At 33.6% G+C, this 20,114-nt stretch overlaps 1 protein-coding gene across 2 annotated transcripts; it reads left to right on the top strand.

The window, feature by feature from the left end:
- Window positions 1-213: 213 nt before the first annotated feature.
- hzg (CTD small phosphatase herzog) lies at window positions 214-18,738 on the top strand. 2 transcript variants are annotated; one of them, XM_074184315.1, is made up of 4 exons: window positions 214-485; window positions 12,699-12,976; window positions 15,416-15,751; window positions 16,747-18,738. In XM_074184315.1, the coding sequence occupies exons 1-4, from the start codon at window positions 413-415 to the stop codon at window positions 16,954-16,956; spliced, it is 897 nt and encodes a 298-aa protein (XP_074040416.1). In that variant the 5' UTR covers window positions 214-412; the 3' UTR covers window positions 16,957-18,738. The 2 variants fall into 2 exon arrangements, with proteins under 2 accessions (XP_074040416.1, XP_074040414.1); XM_074184313.1 differs by lacking the exon at window positions 214-485 and adding an exon at window positions 7,542-7,678.
- The last annotated feature ends 1,376 nt before the right edge of the window (window positions 18,739-20,114 follow it).

Here is a 20,114-nt window from a genome sequence, read left to right as displayed (position 1 = left end):
ATGAGATGATTCCAGAAAAAGAGATAGCGATACAAATTTTGAATTAGTTCAGTTTGAAATATTTGGTTAACAAAATGTATTAATCCAGGAAGAATTGAAATGATTCTCCTATTCCATTAAAATGCCAGAAGATGATTAAATATATTTCAATAATAATGCGAAATACCTGCTTTTACCCGTTTGAATTTACCGCTTTGTGTTTGACAAGTGTCGGTAATCATAGTTTTCATTCAGTGATATGTTGATGTTGATTGTTGTTAAAGTTCCATGTTCTACTAGTTTTTGGAGGTACTGTAAGAAAATTGGTGGCTGGTGGACTATTGACTTTTTGAACAATCACTTCCTAGTTACGCGTAAAATATAGTGATTCAGTAATGTGTCGTGAAACATGAGGAGATAAACAAATGTTTAAATGGAAGCATCCTCCATCATTACTCAGGTGTCAAGGGACGACGAACATCTGAACAGTTATGCTACCGAAAAAGGTAAATAACGAATGACGAATGCTGATCAATATTATTTCTTCGAAATCTATTCAGGGTCTGAAAATATCCAAACGAATCTATGCGAAAAGAATACAAACGCTATTTAAAATGTAATAGTAGGCGTGTAAAAAAGGTGTAAACAGAGGTGAGGTAAACACTTGACACGGGATTTATTTCATTTCTCGTCATCCGCGGCCTCGACTTTGATGTCATGAAATCGAAGGGATTTTGTTGTACGATCTTCCTTATCCCAACTATATTTCTATTTTTACAATTTTGTTTAGTCTGGGAAAAGTAGGATAGGTACGTCATTTCAATATGTAAATTAATCACATTCCATTTCAACTCTATGACCTCTTTAGGCTGAGAGAAACTTATGAGATGTTATATACTTTCACATTTTTCAGTGCCAATATTGGTAATCATTCTTTTGATTGCTTGACGGATGGTCAACATACTTGCAATTAGTTTCCTTGATACATGTCAAGGACAAAACCTGGTGATCTAACAGACACATTAGAGATTACCATGATGTATTTTCAATAGGTCCTACAATTACTTCCGTCAAAATAATGATGGAATCTTTTTATATATTTATATAAGAAAATCACTCGATAGGAGTGTATGCACCAAAGTTCCCACCAGTTGAATAAGGTTCCTGTCATACATTGCCTTACATATGCACCAAGTAGCAACTCAAATTTCTGTTACTATGGTAATAACCAAGAAGTTTCTGTTGTGGCATTAGCTAATGAGTCCCTGCTCTAGTATCAGCTGAGAAAGCACTTTTCTATTGAATATTTGTTTTTTTACATTGCTTTTAATGACATAGATATTTTAAACAAATTATTCATTAAATTAATCAATAACCCAAAATACTACTTATAAGTACTTCAATATCTCCTCCTAATTATTTCATGTGTTTAGTATCGCTTGGGACTTGTATTAAACAAATAAATCCCTTTTCGCAAGGTTTCTGTAATATACTTAGAAATCAAAGCCTCATAAACATTCTTCGAAGCGTTCTCTTCCTACCAAAATGATTAATCCTCTACTGGCTTCTGGAGGAGCCATTTCTTGAAATGCTGTAGGCAGACACATTCCATTGAACTCATTAGCAGCGAATTACTGTATAACCTTTTTGTGCCTTACTGAAAGATAATGTAAACGTATATTATTCCCTAAATTCACAGAATTTTTCCATTCTTTCAGCCAATTTAATCAAATCTCCTTGGTGATTCTTTTTGTGTTAAGGAATTTTTCTGAAACTAGAATGTATGTGAGATTAGATAAGAATTTCATTGTCCTTGTAGCAAAATATGAAACACAACCGTTTAATAATGGAAACTTTTTTTAGTTTTGATTACAGACTTTGTGAGATCTTTAAAGTTTTTCATTCTGTTTGAATATATCTGAGATATAAATTTTCAACAAAAAATACTGATAAAATATCCCACGAAAGTAGCATCTTACAAATGTCTGCCAGAAAACAACTGCTTCCCTGGCTAAACTTTGGGAGAAGTGAATCTTTGAGGGAACGGAATTTTTCAAATTTATATTAGAAATATTCATTTTCTTCAAAATCATGATTTTGTTGTAACTAAATACCATTGAGTATGGTTATGTCTAATAATGATCTGGTGATAACTGTTGTAAGTTTATATTTTAAGTGTTTTAAAATAAAGAAAGATAAATAAAGTTAATGTTAGGAAGAAATAAGGATGGAATATGCAAAAGAAGTGGATACAGAGCAATTTGCAAATAAATTTAAAAAAACATTCAAGAATAATTGGCAAACTACGACGAACCCCCTTAAGATTTTCAAGAAAATGCAGCCAACTGATAGAATAGATAACACAGCAATGTGACAAATGCAAAAAAAATATTCAACAAAAAATTATATTGTATTAACTTAAAAATAAAATAAGATATTGAAGTGTGTTTTTTATATAAATATTATTACGATAGTGCGAGTAACTCCAGAAAATCGTCACTGATACTTCATTTTTATACTTACCTACAATAATTTCAAGTTCATTTTTTTTTTTTTGTAAAAATTACTGTACTTTTTTGGGACTGTTAGTTTTGTTCGATACTTTATTTGTTTATGATTTTAATTGTCGTCAAAATTAAAAAAAAACTTAGTTTTGTAGTTTTTTTTTAATCAATGATTAAAGTTGAAAAAATCACTTGATTTGAATCAGGCCAACCCTGTTTTCTTGGCATATGTATATCTTCTCGAAACAGTCACCAGACTTATTTGATATCTGTTTAGAGTTGTGGTACTATTTGAAGCTTTGCTTGCTTTAATTTTTAAATTGGAGGACAAAATTTACATAAAAGGTATAGTTTTTAGTACTTTTTGATAAGAGAGACAATAATTTTGCATTACCTGACGTTGAGAGAGTGCTACACACTTTTTTATTCAATTGGAAAGAGGGGTCTTTTGGTAAGTATTTCTATTATCTATCTAAATATCACATAGAAATAATTTTTTTTACACGAAACTTGCATGTAAGACGAAAACAAGTCAAGAAATCAAATTTGCCTTTAAAAAATGGGGGTTCATAAAAGTAGTGCGCTAAATTTCATAAACATATGTTGGACCTTATAAAAATACGAAAATACAATTTTTTTAAAAGATTTCAACATCCTGTTGCTCGAAATCACCAAAGGATTTTATTCTGAAACGCCCATTATATCAAATGGCGAAAGAGCAGGGAACGCAGTACAGATGAATATTCTATATCTAGTCTAGTGTATATAACATTGAGCTATCCAAAAATGTCAACTTATAAACTTTTATGGAAAGCATATTCAACCTCTTGAAAGAAACTATCGTTCCATATTATTATGTTTATTTAAAAAGGAACATTTTTAGTAGATATTAGTTATTTCGAAAAAACTACCTTCATCTAAAGAAAGAAATACTTTTTTCCACATCAGTACAAAAACTCTGTCGACGCGAGTTTCGCTAACCAGGTTAACATCATCAGGAGATGATAAAGAATATTTTTATATTTCTTTTTAGAATATTACCTCAAGCAATGTGATGTTCGATAAATGAATTCCCAGCATTGTGTTAATTTATACTAATATATTATTATACTAATATATTATTTCCTAATTTACATAAGTGACTACCTGTTAAGTGCCCAATGTTTACCTGTTTTCTATCTCTACTTATTATGTAAGAGGGTGAACAATGGCTTGTTTTGGGCCTTTATCCCTGTTCATAGATCTTATTCCACATCTTTAGATTTCTAAGCTGAAGTGTTAAATGTGAGACTTCTCTCGCTACAGAAAACATTAAATGAATAAAAAAATACCTATTTCAACACACATCTTTATTTTGTATTAGGTATTTCAATAAGAATAGGAGTGGTTAAAGACGGGAAGCAATTAATTTCTGCAAATAACGGAGAAGTAAAATTTTCCACCCCAAGAAAGAAGCGGTAAAAAAGTTCCAACACAAAATTAATGACGTTTTGGAAATATTGGCTTCCGAATTTCAAATGGAGAAGGACTGAAAAATATAGAAAATTTCAATAGAAAAATGGACATTAGAGCATTGAAAATCAAGTATTTGCAAAAAATTGAATATTTTTATAGCCAACAGCGACCAACGATGTTTCTTGATGAAATATACCTTCATAGTAGACATACATCTTCCAACATACATACCAAGACTCATTATTGTCCATGCAGGAGGTGACATGGGCTTTATACCTAATTGTCAGCTTATATTCAAATCAGGCACATCATTTATAAATGAATTCTGAAAATTATGGTAAGTGGTTACAAGAAAAGTTAATCCCAAATTTACTTGTGAATTCCATAGTCGTGACCGATAATGCTCCATACCATAATATTCAAATCAATCCAGCCCCCAACACAAATTCTAGGAAGGCTGACATGATGAAGTGGCTGTACGAAAAAAAGCATTATTTTCACTCTTAACATGCTCGAACCCGAATTATACGAGTTGATCTAGGTAAATAAAAAGCATCATATTAGATACAAATTTGATAAAGTTCTGCTTGAACACGGACATAACGTTTTGCTACTTCCACCCTATCGTCCGGATTGAACTCATTTGGGCTTTTTTGTCAAACACAATGTGTCCCAAAAGAATGTAACTTTCAAGTTGGAAGATGTGAGGAAACTGGCGGGCAACGCAAAAGCGTTGCCAATATGCTTTTTTTCACTCACTCAGATCGACCGCCGTGTTGGTCGGTGTTAGGAATCACACGTTAAAAACTAAGACCTCATTAGTCCTTAGCTCGCACAAGTTTCGACTTCTGAGGGTTGTCATTCGTAGGGGTGCGACAGCGAAAAACATATGTAAAGACGATAGCAGCACAAGCAGTAGTGAAGATGAAGGACATTTGTATTCAGATAGTGACTGATTAAAGTTTATTATTGGATAACTTCATCATTATATAACATTTTAATGAACATGTTAAGCCGTACTAGACTGCTCTTGTCTACGAAACCGAATATGTGTTATTTGAAACGCGTTATCATAGTTCGCTTAGTTTGACCAACACACTTGTTATATTGTCGATTATATGACCAGTTTTGATGACACTTTTATGTTCAATTTTTCGAAAATTCGAACCATTCTATTGATGTTTTTTGATCCGTCATTGTCTTTTTGAAGAATCGAGGATTTAGGAAGACACTCTGAATTTTATTCCTTATCAATTTATAGACTGTGTTTGAAGGATACACTGTCAGCTATTTCCTCGATAACTTTTTCTCGATGTCGTATCTTTCTTTGATAAGGGAAAAAGTGACTAGCCTATGGACATAGCCTATGGACTATTTTTTGACACTGGCAGATGAGTTAATATGGAGGTTTATCTGGTAAGCAGAAATGTTCTTTAATAACGAGGCTATCCTGATCGAAATCTTTCGTCAAATAGAATCTGAATAATTAACGAGATGATTGAAACTGCCGTTTTGAGCTATTTTGAAGCCTACAATAACAGCTCCAAACGAGAATATGTGAAAAATTCCAATCCATCTTATATTACAGTTTAGAGAATTTTTATAAATCATAAATTTTTCAGTTATAAATATCGATCAGTTCAGGCAGAAAACAATTACTCTCCTGGCTAATACCACGAAGTGCGTTGGATTATATCCGACAGGTGTCAGTGCAGGCTTCTTTACCGAAGTTATTCCTGCATATGCTGTTGGCGATACAACTGCCTCAATAGGTTTCCAATAGTATTTCATCAGTTCGGACTTCCATTGTCTAATATAATATAAATTGATTTGAAATCCCTGAAAAAAAATCAAATGAATTTATATTAGATTAAAGACAATGGAAGTCTGAACTGAGATATTCAATTATTGGAACACACTTGCAGACCGGTTTCGGCCTGTTCAGCCACTCGTGATAGACTCTAACTTGCACTGACCCCCCCAAAAAATATTTATAGTGACGGCCCTGCTGTCAATATATCCAACTTATGAGATTTTGCAATGTACAATACTAGTATTTTTTTTTAATACATTCAAGCTGCTGAAAAAGTTTTGAACAGTTTAGCGAAGGTCACAGAAATTTATTGGAGAAGAATGTATCTCTACTAAGAAGTAATTAACCATTTTTTTATTCGAATAATGAAGTTGAAGTTCATATTTTGTTCACCCTTCATAACATAATCCGTTGAAAAATAAGTAAACAGGAACACATTTACCACAATAATTAGATAAGTTTCCTGCTTAGTTTTCTTTTGTATTTTAGCAGCTTCAAAAAAGGAATAACAACGAATTCAAGTGGACGAAGTTATCGGTCTAAAAATAGTTATCTATAGATAAACATCGACACTTGATAATTTTACAACTTATCCAAAACCGAATTCAAGGAAAATGTTTGTTTTTCTCGAATGATTTTTTAATGCAAACATGTTATTCATTTAACGTCTCAGTGGAGATACTTTTACTTTTTGTGAAATTCAAATTATTGAAGAACGACTTGAAACCAATCGAAATGGAGCAACCTGCAGCTCTTTCTTTTTTTTTTGAGAGTACCATTTCTCCCAGATGATTGACTTTCATCATTTCAATATCTAACAAAAACAACTTTTTGTGTCATAGTTATTATATTATAGAATCCAATGTACTGTTGTTCTATAATTCAATATAGGTACGAAGATTTTTTTTTCAAAAAGCCATTTTTGAAGTGATAACTTCTTATGGGAGGGTAAAGCGCTTTATTATATAATCCGTTACAGCTCTAGTCTGTCTGGCTACCCTTTCACTATTATAACACATACGTCAACGGAAGGCCCCTTCTCTCTCGTCGGACAGACGCTCAGTGTTTAGTGTGCCATAAACATATACTGTAGACAGTTTTATAAAAATCTAACCGGCAAGCACGTAATATTCTTTTATTATGTTAAACGTGGCTTAAAAATGGTACTAATTTTGTATATGTACATTATTTGAGCCTCCAAAAGTAATAATTGGCTTATGCTATAATAAATGTACATACAAAAAATAATCAGTGAAACTTTTTATTAATAAATAACTTATCCTTACATCATCATATCAATATACATGAAATGTATGTACTGACCTGAGCTTTTATCAAGTTGAACAATTTCAATATTAAATAGTTCAACTTAGATTAGTTCAAGCTATCACTTCTGTCGGGCGTCCCGAAACGCACACGTTTTTTATATGAGTATTTTGTTTAAATAATATAAATATTTCAATTTCCCGCTTCAATAAGATTTGAAAAAAATGATCAAGTTTGCCTGTTTTACGTATTTCTTGGGGCTACTATTAATGACGATTAGGATTGGTGATGCGATAGATCACCTGTACGTATAAATCAAATTCAGTATGACGTTGGGGAGACAGAGAAGTTGAACACTTTGGAGCCGATAACAATGAAATCAAGTAATGAATAATGAACATTTTTCTTGGATTTTTTATTCAACCGATACTATTCGTTTCAATTTGCACTTGAAGTAGTACTCTATAAATATTATCACGCAGATAAGTCAGGTGATTCTAGAGGGTGAAAGTCCTGAAGTTGTTGAAAATAATTCCTATCACTAACTAGTCGACTGCGAAATCCTAATAACAATAGTAAATGCAATTTATTACAAGATACCAAGAGGTCATCCATCTAGATCTAGGTCTTTCAACTAGGCAGTATCAACTAGTCAAATGCGGTAAGAATATCTCGATTCTATTATCTGTGTTATTAGTTAACAACGTTTTTTGGAATACCTTGATTGATGTGTCTATTGAGTCACTCCGATTTATAGTGTTTTCAATAAATTTATTGAAGGTGTAGGTAGTTTTAATGATAATACAATACAATACTTCATTTTCCTGAGAGTTTTTTACAAGCATAGAAATCGTCATATACACATGTAAATATTGGAGTTGAAAAATATCAATTGATTAATTATGGAATATACATGTGAAAAAAGGATATATATATATATATATATATATATATATATATATATATACAAATGAATATTTTATCGAGTGGGCATGATATAAATAAAATATATATATATATATATATATATATATATATATAAAATTCTACAAAAAGGATTTGAAGCTTTATATCTTCTATTAATTATCTGCGAGCGCTTTCGACAGTTGGTAGTACTGTCATCTTCTAGGAACTCCTAGGAGTGCCTACGAACGACAACCCTCAGAAGTCGAAATTTGTGCGAGTTAAGTATATACGAGGTCTTACCTTTCAACGTATGATTTCTAACACGGAGATAATTATATAAACCAATTTAAAAAAAAACGGTATAAACAGTAGAATAGTAAACAAGCAAAACAATAGTGATGTCAAGTAGCTAGATCAGTTTGAAAATATTCATCAAGTGAATGCTATTTTTGAAATTCATGTGATTTTAAATTTTCTTAATGAATGTTGGAAGTTTATTAAATATGGGGCCGTTTGATACAGATGTTAATTTGTGTACAGAAACTATCAGATTATAATTTTGCTTAAGAGTATAACCGGCAGCTATGCAGATAGTATCAATTTGCTGAAACTCATGGTAATGATTCTTAATGTAAGGGACACAATTTAAAATAAACATGGGTGTCACAGTTAAAATTTATAAATCAGTAAATAACTGCTTACAAGAATCAACATATTTTTTAAAACACATGGTTCTTAACATCTTTTTTTGAGCAATCAACAGATCATTCAATCTGCTGCAGTTACCGTAGCAGAGTAAGCAATAATTTAGACTTGAGTGAACATAGGTATAGTAGTAGCTTAATAAAATATTAATGGGGACAGAATTTTTGAGATTCCAAATAACGAAACAATGCTTGGATGATTTAATAGAAATAGAGTCAATATGATCATTCCAGTATAATTGGGAGTCAATGTTCAACCCTAAGAATTTGACTAATAAAACATGTTTGACCAGAGAAAGAGTAGCATCCTAGGTTGATTGTGGAATCTATATTGGCTCTTTGCGAGTAGGTTATACTTTTTACAGAAGGATACAAGTCTATTGAGATAGGATTTTTCGAAAATTTTTGATAATGAACACAGCAGTGCAATACCTCTGTAGTTGGAAATTAAGTGCTTATCATTTTTCTTGTGAACAGGAACCACAATAGCATGTTTAAGACACGAGGGAAATGAACCCTCAAGGAAAGAGAGATTAAGTAGGTATGAAAGTGGTTCAATGATTAGTTCTGCAACATTCAACAAGACTCTGCCTGGTAATTCATTTATGCCGCTAGAGTTCTTAGACGATATAGACTTGATAATATTAAGAAGTTCAGTTTCATCTAAAGGATGAAGAAAAAAAGAGTTTGTTTTTATATGAAAAGAGAATTGAAAATTTCCAAAAACGGTATGCTGAACATGAAAGGTCCTTCAGACTAGAAAAATATGATTCGACGTTTTCAAACCATTCCTTGGCATGCAACCACAAGTTTCCGAATCTAAACGATACGGAAATTCTGCACTATGCAAGGAAGGGTTGCAAACTCAATTATTTAGAATCTTTGGAAATTCACAAGCATAAACATTGCGGGTGCAACCTGTTAAATGATCAAATCGATTTAATTCACTCTCCGGTTTTTAAATTGGCACATCCGCATTGTGAACTGTAAATTCAGGTACTCAATCAAGTACCTGAATGGTAAATATTGGCGAATGTAATGAATCTTTGTTAGTTTATTGTATAAGTTTGGGATTGTCCATATAGGACGAAACTGCAGTAACGTTAGTTACAAATAAAAGTGGTAAAAAACATAAAAATTTTCATTTCTCTTTTCATTTGTATTTCATCTTTCCTCGAATTTCTATTCGGTACTTTATTGAGCTGTCGCGAATGATAGGAAGCGTTGTCAAGAGCTATTACACTATTCGCATCCAAATTTGGGATCAATGTGTTTTCAAACCATGCCTCGAAAATATTGCTTCCATGTTCTCATGATAGTCACATTGCAGTCCTCAAGTTTTTTTCACCTAATTTTAAAGAATTCGGAACCCATCCTTTCGTTCTCCGCAATGCACAATGATTAGTGCAGGCATGTTAGGCGTACACTCGTACCATCAATCCACCCTTTCGTAACTGTGTCGTGTCATACCAAGTTTCGTCCAAATAGAAAATTTGCCGTTGTTCTTGTCTATATTCAGTTATTTGTTCTAATTATTTGTTATTCAATTCAACTATTTTTCTGCTTTCCATAACTGCTTGACGTTTGTTTATTATTTCAAATCTAAATCCTAGTTTCTTTATCCAATTCTGAATAGTTTTGTCACAGAAGCTCACGTTATGGCCGAAAGTATTCAATTTCTTCCTTATGATTTCAGTTGTAGGAATCTCATTGCTTTTGTAACAGTCGTATATTGGTTTTCTCAATGATTTTATTAGATGAACATCTAAAGGTGGTTTTGGTAATCCTGTATCACATGGCGTCTTGCGTTCATGAGGTTTGTTTTTGACTATTTTACTTATAGTTGAGAAAGGAATTTCGGTCAAATCTGATGTTGCTTGTAATAGTTTGTTTCCCTCGAAACCAAACTTGAGATGTAGATTCTCATATACATTGAAACATACTCTCTGTGTTTCAATATTCAAATGCTTCCGAATCTTATTCACTGGTATCTCTTTTTCGCATTGTTCACCATCACTTTTGGAATCACTTACACTGGAAAAAGACTGCGTTGTTATCACACTCGTTATTACTATCATTACTTGTCCAAAGTCGCCACATTTTAAACAGATAACAAAAATTTCAAGTAATTATAACTGAACCAATATCGAATTTTAACACTCAAATCGCCATCAGTTCCTGAACTGAACAGTGACAACACGACGGAGATAACCATCCTCGCATTCTATTCGTCACCGTAACATGACTTCAAATTTAATTTTATGACTTTTTAGCCAATCATAAAACTCGGTTAGTAAAAATTATCCAATACGAACCGCCAATTCTTCAGTCCACGTGGACTAGTTGGCAGCGGCCAAATTTGAAGAACAAACACTTTCACTGTACCTCTTCCAATTAAGACAGACCCTCATCTAAATGAGCACCAAGAATTTGAGTTCTGTAAACGAATGTATATCGTTGAGAATAAAAGGCTCATCGGGCAAAAACCTTGGTAGCTGCTAGCTTTTGGTAAAGAAGTTTGACGATTGCCGATTTTGATCAGAAGAAAATCGATGTACATTTAATAATTCAGCTACGAACGTCAACTCTCAGAAGTTGAGAAACTTGTGCGAGCTAAGGACTAACGAGGTCTTTTAACGTGTGATTCCTAACACGGTATATTTATATATTTTTTCCAAGTTTCAGGTCTGATTTATCTTTTTTGTGTGCTATGTTTGTACTTAGTTACGTTATAGTTGGTTTTTTGAATTATTGTTTTTCCCTGCTACTGATATTTTTTTTCCACCGCAGTTTGCGCTGGTCAGACCCTATCCCCCGAAGCCCCAATACATTCGGGAGGGCGCGCCAGCATTATCAACCAGTGGCCACTCCCCACACCGTGGGGTAACTGATCATTGGGACCGAGAATCATGTGCCCTGAGCAAGCACAGTGAGCCAAGAATGACAGCCTTCTGCATCTGTGGGGATAAGATTTCTGGCTTAGTGCAGCAAGCAGGTATGATTTTAAGATTCGGGAGTAGAGAGGGCATCATTCACCAAGGAGTCCAATAATCAGAACAATCATCTTGACAGAGTGGTCTGGATAGAGTCTGCGGAGTTCGAAGAGAAAATCTCTATATTTTATCCGTTTTTCTTCCTCTTTTCGGACGATATTCGTCTCGCCAGGAGCTGAAAACTCCACGACAAATATCGTCTTGCTCTGGTGGTCGAGAAGGACTACATCAGGCTTATTAGCTTGTATGAGCATGAGGGTGAGAACGAATAACGAATAGTTCCAATAAATTCGGCAATTCTCGTTCCCCACAACGGATTCAACATTCCCCGGAGCGTAGGGTAACACCGGTGTCTCGACAATACCGTAATAGTGCCGTAGATGGTAATATAGCACTCTTAGGGCCGCGTTATGTCAATGGATATAGGCTGAGACCGCATATGCTGGACATGCTGATAGCAAGTGCATTAGGCCGCGAGGCGCCTGAGACCCTAATGCATCCGTTTGAAGGAGAATCGTTTTTTAAGGCTTAGGAAGGTTCTTTTTGCGACGACGCCTAATTGTTTGGAGAATTTGAGCTTCAGAGACAGAAGTAACGAATTCGTTGTCAGTACATACAAGGAAATCATCAAGGCAATAAGAATATTTTGTCTTTTTGCGGGGTTTAGGAATAGGAAGTTTTTTCTTTGGTCCACCTCTTTATGGTTGTTAGATCGTTGTTTATTTTTGTCAGCGTATCAAATTTTTGAAAATGCGGAATGTTTAGGCAGAGGGAGTAGTCGTCGGCTAACGTAGCAGATTACAGTCTTCCATTAACTGCTGCAAGTCAGATGTAAAAAGAGTGGAAGCGAGTGTCGAACCCTGAGGTACGCCATTATTGACAAACCGAGTGCCTGAGGTGAGTACCTTCTGTTGGGTTAGGTGGTCATTTATGCCATTTGTGAGAATTAGATACATGATGCAGCGTACTTTTTTGTGTCCTAAAAACTAATATCTTTGTAGTACAATTAACCATCATAACAGCACATGAAAATGAAGCAGTTCAATAATAGTATAATCATCCATGTTTTCATTTCCAGGAAATCTTGAACCTATCGACATTCCAGTCGAACCGTTCAACCAGCCTGAGGCCGAGCAACAGCAAAAGACCTCCTCCACCACGAAGAACTTCTTCAGGTCTCTGTTTTGCTGTCTTCGCCAGAAAAAGTCGAAAAACAAGAACCACGAGCAACCGCCCAATAGACCGGTAAGGGAAGACGGCAAGGAGTACTTGCTGGAACCTCTTGAAGAACCATACTTGTACAGAAAGTGCATGGTCATCGATTTGGACGAGACCTTGGTCCATAGCAGTTTCAAGGTGAGTCGAACATTTTGAGTTATGAAGAAGATAGAGAGAAAACGAATTTTAAATGTCTTATGTCACTATTAAATCAACAGTTTGTTGTATCTGACCTTCGTATAATGAACACTGATATCCACTTTTACAGGTTATTTTGGAATCATTTGAAACTTCGTCATAACACTCCGGTTAAAAAAGTAGCACGCACATCGTTTAAATTCAAATTGAATTTGTAGGCACTAATAATTGGATCATACCAAATATTTAGCAACTTTTTTGCTCTCAATACATATGCAGAACATATTATATGATTGGAACTGGCTGAATAAATTTCCATGACTTAAACTAAAATTTTTCAATTTTCTATGAACCATCTTATACATTATCCTACATAATTCCGCGACACATGCATATCAACTTGAAGTTCAGCAATCAGTAGAATGATTCACATATTAGCGAATATCTCACTTTCAGAAAGCAGCTTTCAAAGAGAATTGAGTTTCAGTAAACAAATTACTGTCAACAATTGTAGAATAAAAATTATTAATTTCATTCTATCTGAAAAAGTTCAACAATCAAGGGTGAGTGATTTAAGACATAAACCTACATTAGACAATAAAATCGCTAGTTTTTTCCAACGAGGAGATTTGGATGTAGTTTACGAAACAAAATGTAATTTGAGTAAATTCAATGACAACATTAAAAACCAAACTTCAGTTTCGGATAGGTTAAATTTACATCGGTCAAATGGGGAGATCTGTCTGCAAAACAATTAAAGACGACAGAAGTATTTTTTTCAGTGAGTAGACCCATTCAACATTCGCATACCATCTTTTGCCAGAGAGGTATGAGTTAAAAATTTTTTTTTTTTGAATTCATAGAAATCAATATGATTTCAAGAATTCGTTACATTTGCTCAATGACCACATGGAATTGAATGATTCTCCTTTTTATATTTCTCTTCAATGATGACATTGATGATTAGTGCGAGATTTTAAGTAAGTAGGAGAGCCAACCTAGTTAGTTATATGTTATAAAAGGTCATTAAATTACTCACTTCTGAAGTAGATCTATTCTAGACCATCTTTCGTTTTAACTCTATGTACAGCCTACCAGATATATGTGAAAATTGGATTCGAGAGACTCAATTTTTGGCCTTGAATTCTTCATTCATGAATTTCTAATTATAAGGCAGTGAATCTAGGGTTCTATAGGAAGTTTCAGTCTTTCTTTTTTCAACTAATACTTATCAAATATTACTGGAGTTTTTTCCCAACACCAAATCGTTATTTTAACACCTCAACACGTGTTTCGATCACCAAGTGATTATCTTCAAAAGGAAGATCGAAAAGTTTGATCAAAAAGTTTTATCAAACAGTTTGATCTTCCTCGGTTTGGTGTTGGAAAAAAACTCCAGTAATATTCATTACTACACCAAAGGTTTCACAAACAGTGCATTACTAATACTTTTTAGATAATAAACTATTTTAATATCAAACTCATTTCAGATTCTTGGGATGTATCTATTATTAAAAAACTTATATTTCTAAATATTATCAAATAATACTAATATTTATAAAATATGATTTGAATAGAGCACTAATCATAATGGTTTCTCTTCATTGTGAATGAAAAAAATAATAAAATATTTTGAAAAAATCATAACCAGTTCATTAATAGTGTTAACTAGTGATATAAGGGAGAGTGCGGGTTATGAATTGTGTCGCTCAGATTTTGAACAATGGAACAGTAGTAATCTTTAAATTAGGTGTTAGTGAGCGACAGCATTCGATAATCAGGTCACTTCGACTTTATGATTTGATTCCTAAATTGAGGCACAGAGAGTTTTCATGCCTTTACTTTAAAAAAATTTCATTATTATTAGCACAGATCAATTAAAGTACAAGTCTTATAATAGGATTTTAAAGTTATCTACAAATATGAGCAACTGAAGAAGGAGAAAAAAAGATACAATAGGTATATAGGTTGAATAATTTTATAAAGTAAACTATAGGAATCACGCGTTAAAAGGTAAGACCTCGTTAATCCTTAGCTCGCACAAGTTTCGACTTCTGAGGGTTGTCGTTCGTAGGGGTGCGACAGCTGGTTAACGGAAAAACAGATTTTAAAAGTTTTTTTCTCCAAAAGTTTTCATATACCACCGAAGAATCATCAATGTTCTATAAATAAAAGTTAACCTATTTATATGTTCAGCACAACTAGAGTAAGAAAGGGTGTTTCACAAAGGTCAAAAATAGCTATTTACTTTTGTGGAACAATTTTCTATTGAAAGATTCCTTTTTTGATCTGCAGGCGCCCTTCAACTGCATAGTTTTTGCCAAATTACATTTTTGAAATAATTGTTGACAGCCTTATTCACAAAATATAAAAAGCAACTCAACACCTCAATGTTTTTCGTCTTTGTCTTTCTTACATTCTAATTTTTTCTCATTACAGCCCATTAGCAATGCAGACTTCATCGTACCAGTCGAAATAGACGGTACGACACATCAAGTATACGTTCTGAAACGACCACATGTAGACGAATTCCTGAAACGTATGGGCGAGCTGTACGAATGCATACTGTTCACAGCCTCGTTAGCAAAGTACGCTGATCCTGTGGCAGATCTGCTCGACAAGTGGGACGTGTTCAGGAAGAGGCTGTTTAGAGAGAGCTGCGTTTTTTACAGGGGTAACTACGTCAAGGATTTGAACAAGCTTGGCAGAGAGCTCGGACAGATCGTTATCGTCGACAATTCTCCGGCTTCCTATATATTCCATCCAGATAATGCTGTGAGTATACTTTCGTGGAAAGTTTTTTTTAAAGAACCCAGTGCCGTCGGATTTTCGTCATATTTTACATTTCATATTTATAACCTAATTTGAAGGCTTATTGACAAAATTCTAAATAGATCTATGAAATGTTTTTTCAACTATATATTTGTATATAATTGTCAAAATTGACAAAATGTATACTATTAAAAGTGACATAATTTCTTTCCACAATACTCCCTTCATGTAGGTTCATCGACATACAGATCTTGAAATGTCATTTATGTGTGTATTTGGTTATCTTATTGGTTTTCATTTTGTTGTAAAAACAAAATTTTATAAACCCAATATTAGACTCCAAAGAACCCAGAATTATTATGTTTCTTGGTAAATGAATAGATACGTACTAATTGGTGTCAGGGATGGAATAGGTGATATAGTTTCCAAAAATATGAGATAAATATTAGAGAACCTATTGAGATAGAACAAAACTAGAAAATCAAAAAAAGGAAAGAGAACAGGGGTAGTTATAGAAAATGTAAAATTTAAAAATGAGGAGAATTTTATCACAAATCAATATATTCTGGGAACTAAGAATAACAATAAACCCTCACGAGTTGTAACGGAAGGTTAAAGACATTCACTCACTTTGTACCTCTATTCAAATATTTTAACTTGAAAATCTTGTATAGAGAACAAAATGTCACACCAAAACCATCAACTTTTCACCAAAAAAAAAACTCAAATAAAAATGACAACAAATTTGCAATTTCTCAAATATTTTCTGAGTATTCAAAGGTTCCCAATTTTTATTATGTTCATACTTCCAATTGCTTTTCTTTTCTGTGTTTAACTGTTACACTATCTTTCACTATTTTCTAAATCCTTGTAGTAGTCCTCTTCATCTTATTGACAATATATAATGAAGTCAATTTATAATTTAGCCGCTCATTGTATAGATAGTTAAAACTCAAATTTTTACTTTTTTAGGGTAATCACAAATTATTCATTTATAGGTACCAGTAGCATCGTGGTTTGACGACGCCAATGATTCGGAGTTGCTCGACCTCATCCCATTCTTCGAGAAACTCGCCAACATGGACAATGTATATACAGTGCTGTGCAATTCGAACCACCCCTCCTACAATAATAGTGTGCCCCACATCAACGGGCCGACCAATCACTCGCCGATCCTTCAAAACAATCACTCGCCTCCGAAGACGTAGCAAAAGTTGTTCTCTTTGAGTTGGTCCTTGTTATCACTATTATTTAACGCTGTCGATTTTATCCAGAGTGGAGGAAAAACTGTGAAGAGTTGGAATGATTCACAAAGACGATCGAAGAAGGGTCTTTGAAGTTGTAATGTTGCTTTTGAGAGCTTGTCACCACTTGTTTGTTTTTCAAATTGTGGAACAAAAACTTTGTGAATGTCTAAGATGGTGTTCGATACTCTAATCGCTTGCTTATGGATCAACTTTTCAATGTTTTTCTCCATTCCTCAGATTACCGCTAATTCGAGCTGTAATCTTTTTTATTTTTTATAATCGAGTTATACTTGGAAACGCGAAATGTATTATTTTACATTGTAACAATCACTATTCTTAGGAGAATATACAGCTGGTAACGGCTTTCTTGAAAGGACCCTTTATTCTACGAAGTTTTTACGTACCAACAAACTACTCATCCTTTGTCGTAAGTTGTAGAACAATGAGTCTGGCAGTTACTTTTCACCTGTCATTAACTGTACTGAAACGTTTGTTCTGGAAAGTTTTCGCGGGAATAAAGAGCCCGAAAGTCTGAGATTCACCTCATCACTAGGTTATTATCACATTGTTAACAGGGTAATTAGGAAGCACTTAGGGTTGAGGGTGTGTACTTGTTTTTAGTAAGCTTATTTTATTGTCCTGCAAATCGGTTACGTCCTAAACCGACTCATCTTAAAGCTCTTCGTTGTATGTATAGGCTTTTGTTCTTTTTCAGCTTGTTGAGGCACAATTGGGTTTCGAACAAGAATCCAATAAAGTTTTACTTTTGATATTAAGACACCTAATTGACAAGTTGAAATCAAGAGAGAATAGAAAACACCTGAAGTTCGTTATTAATTGCTAAGGTCGACTGAATTATTCGCTGCCAAATACCAAATTTTCCCACTGAAGTTTAGGATCATGTCTGACCAGTATTCAAAGTACACTATTATGAAATGAAAACTTGTTTAGCTGACCCAAACTACTAGATTTTAGCACATGCTTTATATGGCTAAGAGAAGCAGCCTTAAAGCAGAGCTTTAGGTACCTTGTTCCTTTAGAATAATTTGGATCAACTTGGTTTTTCAGTATGGTGAACCATCAGCTGCTCCTTTGAATTTTTCTTTCTGCCCTTAGCAAGTATTTCATTTCTGGACATCATTCAGGAGGACTTTCCTATACAAACGTTCAACACTGCTATGATATACAACCACTTGTATGTAAAGATAAAGGCCTTTATGTTGTAAAAATGCTGGTCATATGGTTTTTATATGAGTATTTTCAAGGCGACCCCTTTTTTTGGGAACTAATGCCAGATTGAGCGTCTCACGTCGCCTCACTAACATATCAATTCTGAAACAATTTTGATATTCTATTGAGCGCATAAGAATCAATTTCAATCGAAAAAGATAGTCGGTTCAAATTTTTCTACCTGCGTGAAATTAGATTTGTACACAAATTAGATGGAATAGGTACACGGTTTATTGTTTTTGTTTGAAATCACCAGTTACTTCGACGGTCAAGGCGGCTGCTTTGGATTTTATTGAATTTGTGATTTTGACAATAGAAATTTGGAAAAAACTGTTTTCGGAGCAGCTTGCTTGGCCTCTGAAGAGTATTTGAAGTGTGTCATTTGAACTATTAATGTTTCTTGCTGGAAAGAAGTTAACAAAATAAACTAATGAAATTATGTATTGTACATAAATATTATATTATATTAACTATGTATAACATACAGCTGTAAATACACAGAATTTATTTATACATATGTTTTTCCTTGGTTTCAATCAACCTTTCCAATCAAAAAGAAAAGGGCATCATCTAAAACAAAAAGCAGAATGCCATCCATGAAGTGTAACATATCAACCAGTCGATTAATAAAGTCCATTGAAGCTTTTCATTTTTTTTTGTGAAAGCAGTCATTAAGCTACATTAATTTCAGAATCAGACTTACAGAAAATAAAGCTACTTGCAGCATGCGAGCATAAAATGAAACGTGGAAGGAATTGGCTGTTTCAGCAGCGTTAAGCATACAAAACCACTAAAATTAATAAAAATTCCATCACATTTTCAGCAATGTATTCGCTGAAGTCAGTTGTTTGTATTTGAGGCTGATAGACAATCTTTTTATGAGAGAAATGAAACTTTGTAGGGTTAGGAGTGGACACTGAAGACACTTCTTCAACTAATGAATTCATAAACTTTTTTTTTGTAGGTAGGTTTTGTTATTAAGACTTGAATCTTGAGGATGATTCAACAGCTATCAAAGATTTTGTTTTGAGGATAGATGGCGCTACTTTTAAACCGCAACTATACTAGATTAAAAGAATAATATAACTATTGAGGCAGTTAATCAAGTGATCACACACTTTTATTAGAGAAGTGTGTGCTTAGTATTTGGAAATATATATACTAAATGTCTAAACTATCATGTAGCAATAATAACAGTAATAGGTATAAAAAATAACTATTGACTATGACTTTTTAATACCAATAGATGGCGTTACTTTCAAACTACTATTATGTGTTCATAATGTGAGTTCATAAATGTGAATAACAGCTTTTTTTTCATTAGTTAAAAAACCTTTCTCATGTGAACTATTATATAGTCAAGTATGTCACTGAGGCAAATTTTTCTTCAACTTCTATCAATCATTTTAGTGTATCAAACTTGTTTATGGTCGATGAATTTGTGGAAGGTGGGAGGCCCACCCGCCAACATTCCCATCTAAAGTGTAATATGTGATATAATCCCAAAATTAGTTGAAATCTGGAATTTGTAAATGGCGCCATCTACTAGATATTTCAAGAACAAAAAAAATTGATATTAACTCAACTTTTATTTTATTTGGAGTAATCCGATATATGAAACAACTTTTAAAACTTCTGCTCATTCAAATAAGCAGAATTTATTATCAAATTTCTGTATAGAAGACACCACAGAATTGCGGTATCAAATATTTATTTTGTGATATAGTCCGGGTTTATTGAACGTGGTCTGCAGGTTTTTATACCTGACTGTGTACAACTCAGTTAATGTATGGTCAGTCCAACAGGCAGATGTTGAGACGTTGCTGAATGCCATCATCTTCACTTCTTCCAGGTTTGGAAACCAGCTCCCCTACCTTTTTGGCTGATTA

Source organism: Leptinotarsa decemlineata, unplaced genomic scaffold (assembly GCF_025532065.1).
Source record: "Leptinotarsa decemlineata unplaced genomic scaffold, Ldec_3_MD MMD2_tig00026354_RagTag_RagTag, whole genome shotgun sequence".
Lineage (NCBI taxonomy): Eukaryota > Metazoa > Arthropoda > Insecta > Coleoptera > Chrysomelidae > Leptinotarsa > Leptinotarsa decemlineata.
Note: the sequence above shows the minus strand (reverse complement) of the source record. Positions and strands in the feature narration are given on the sequence as shown.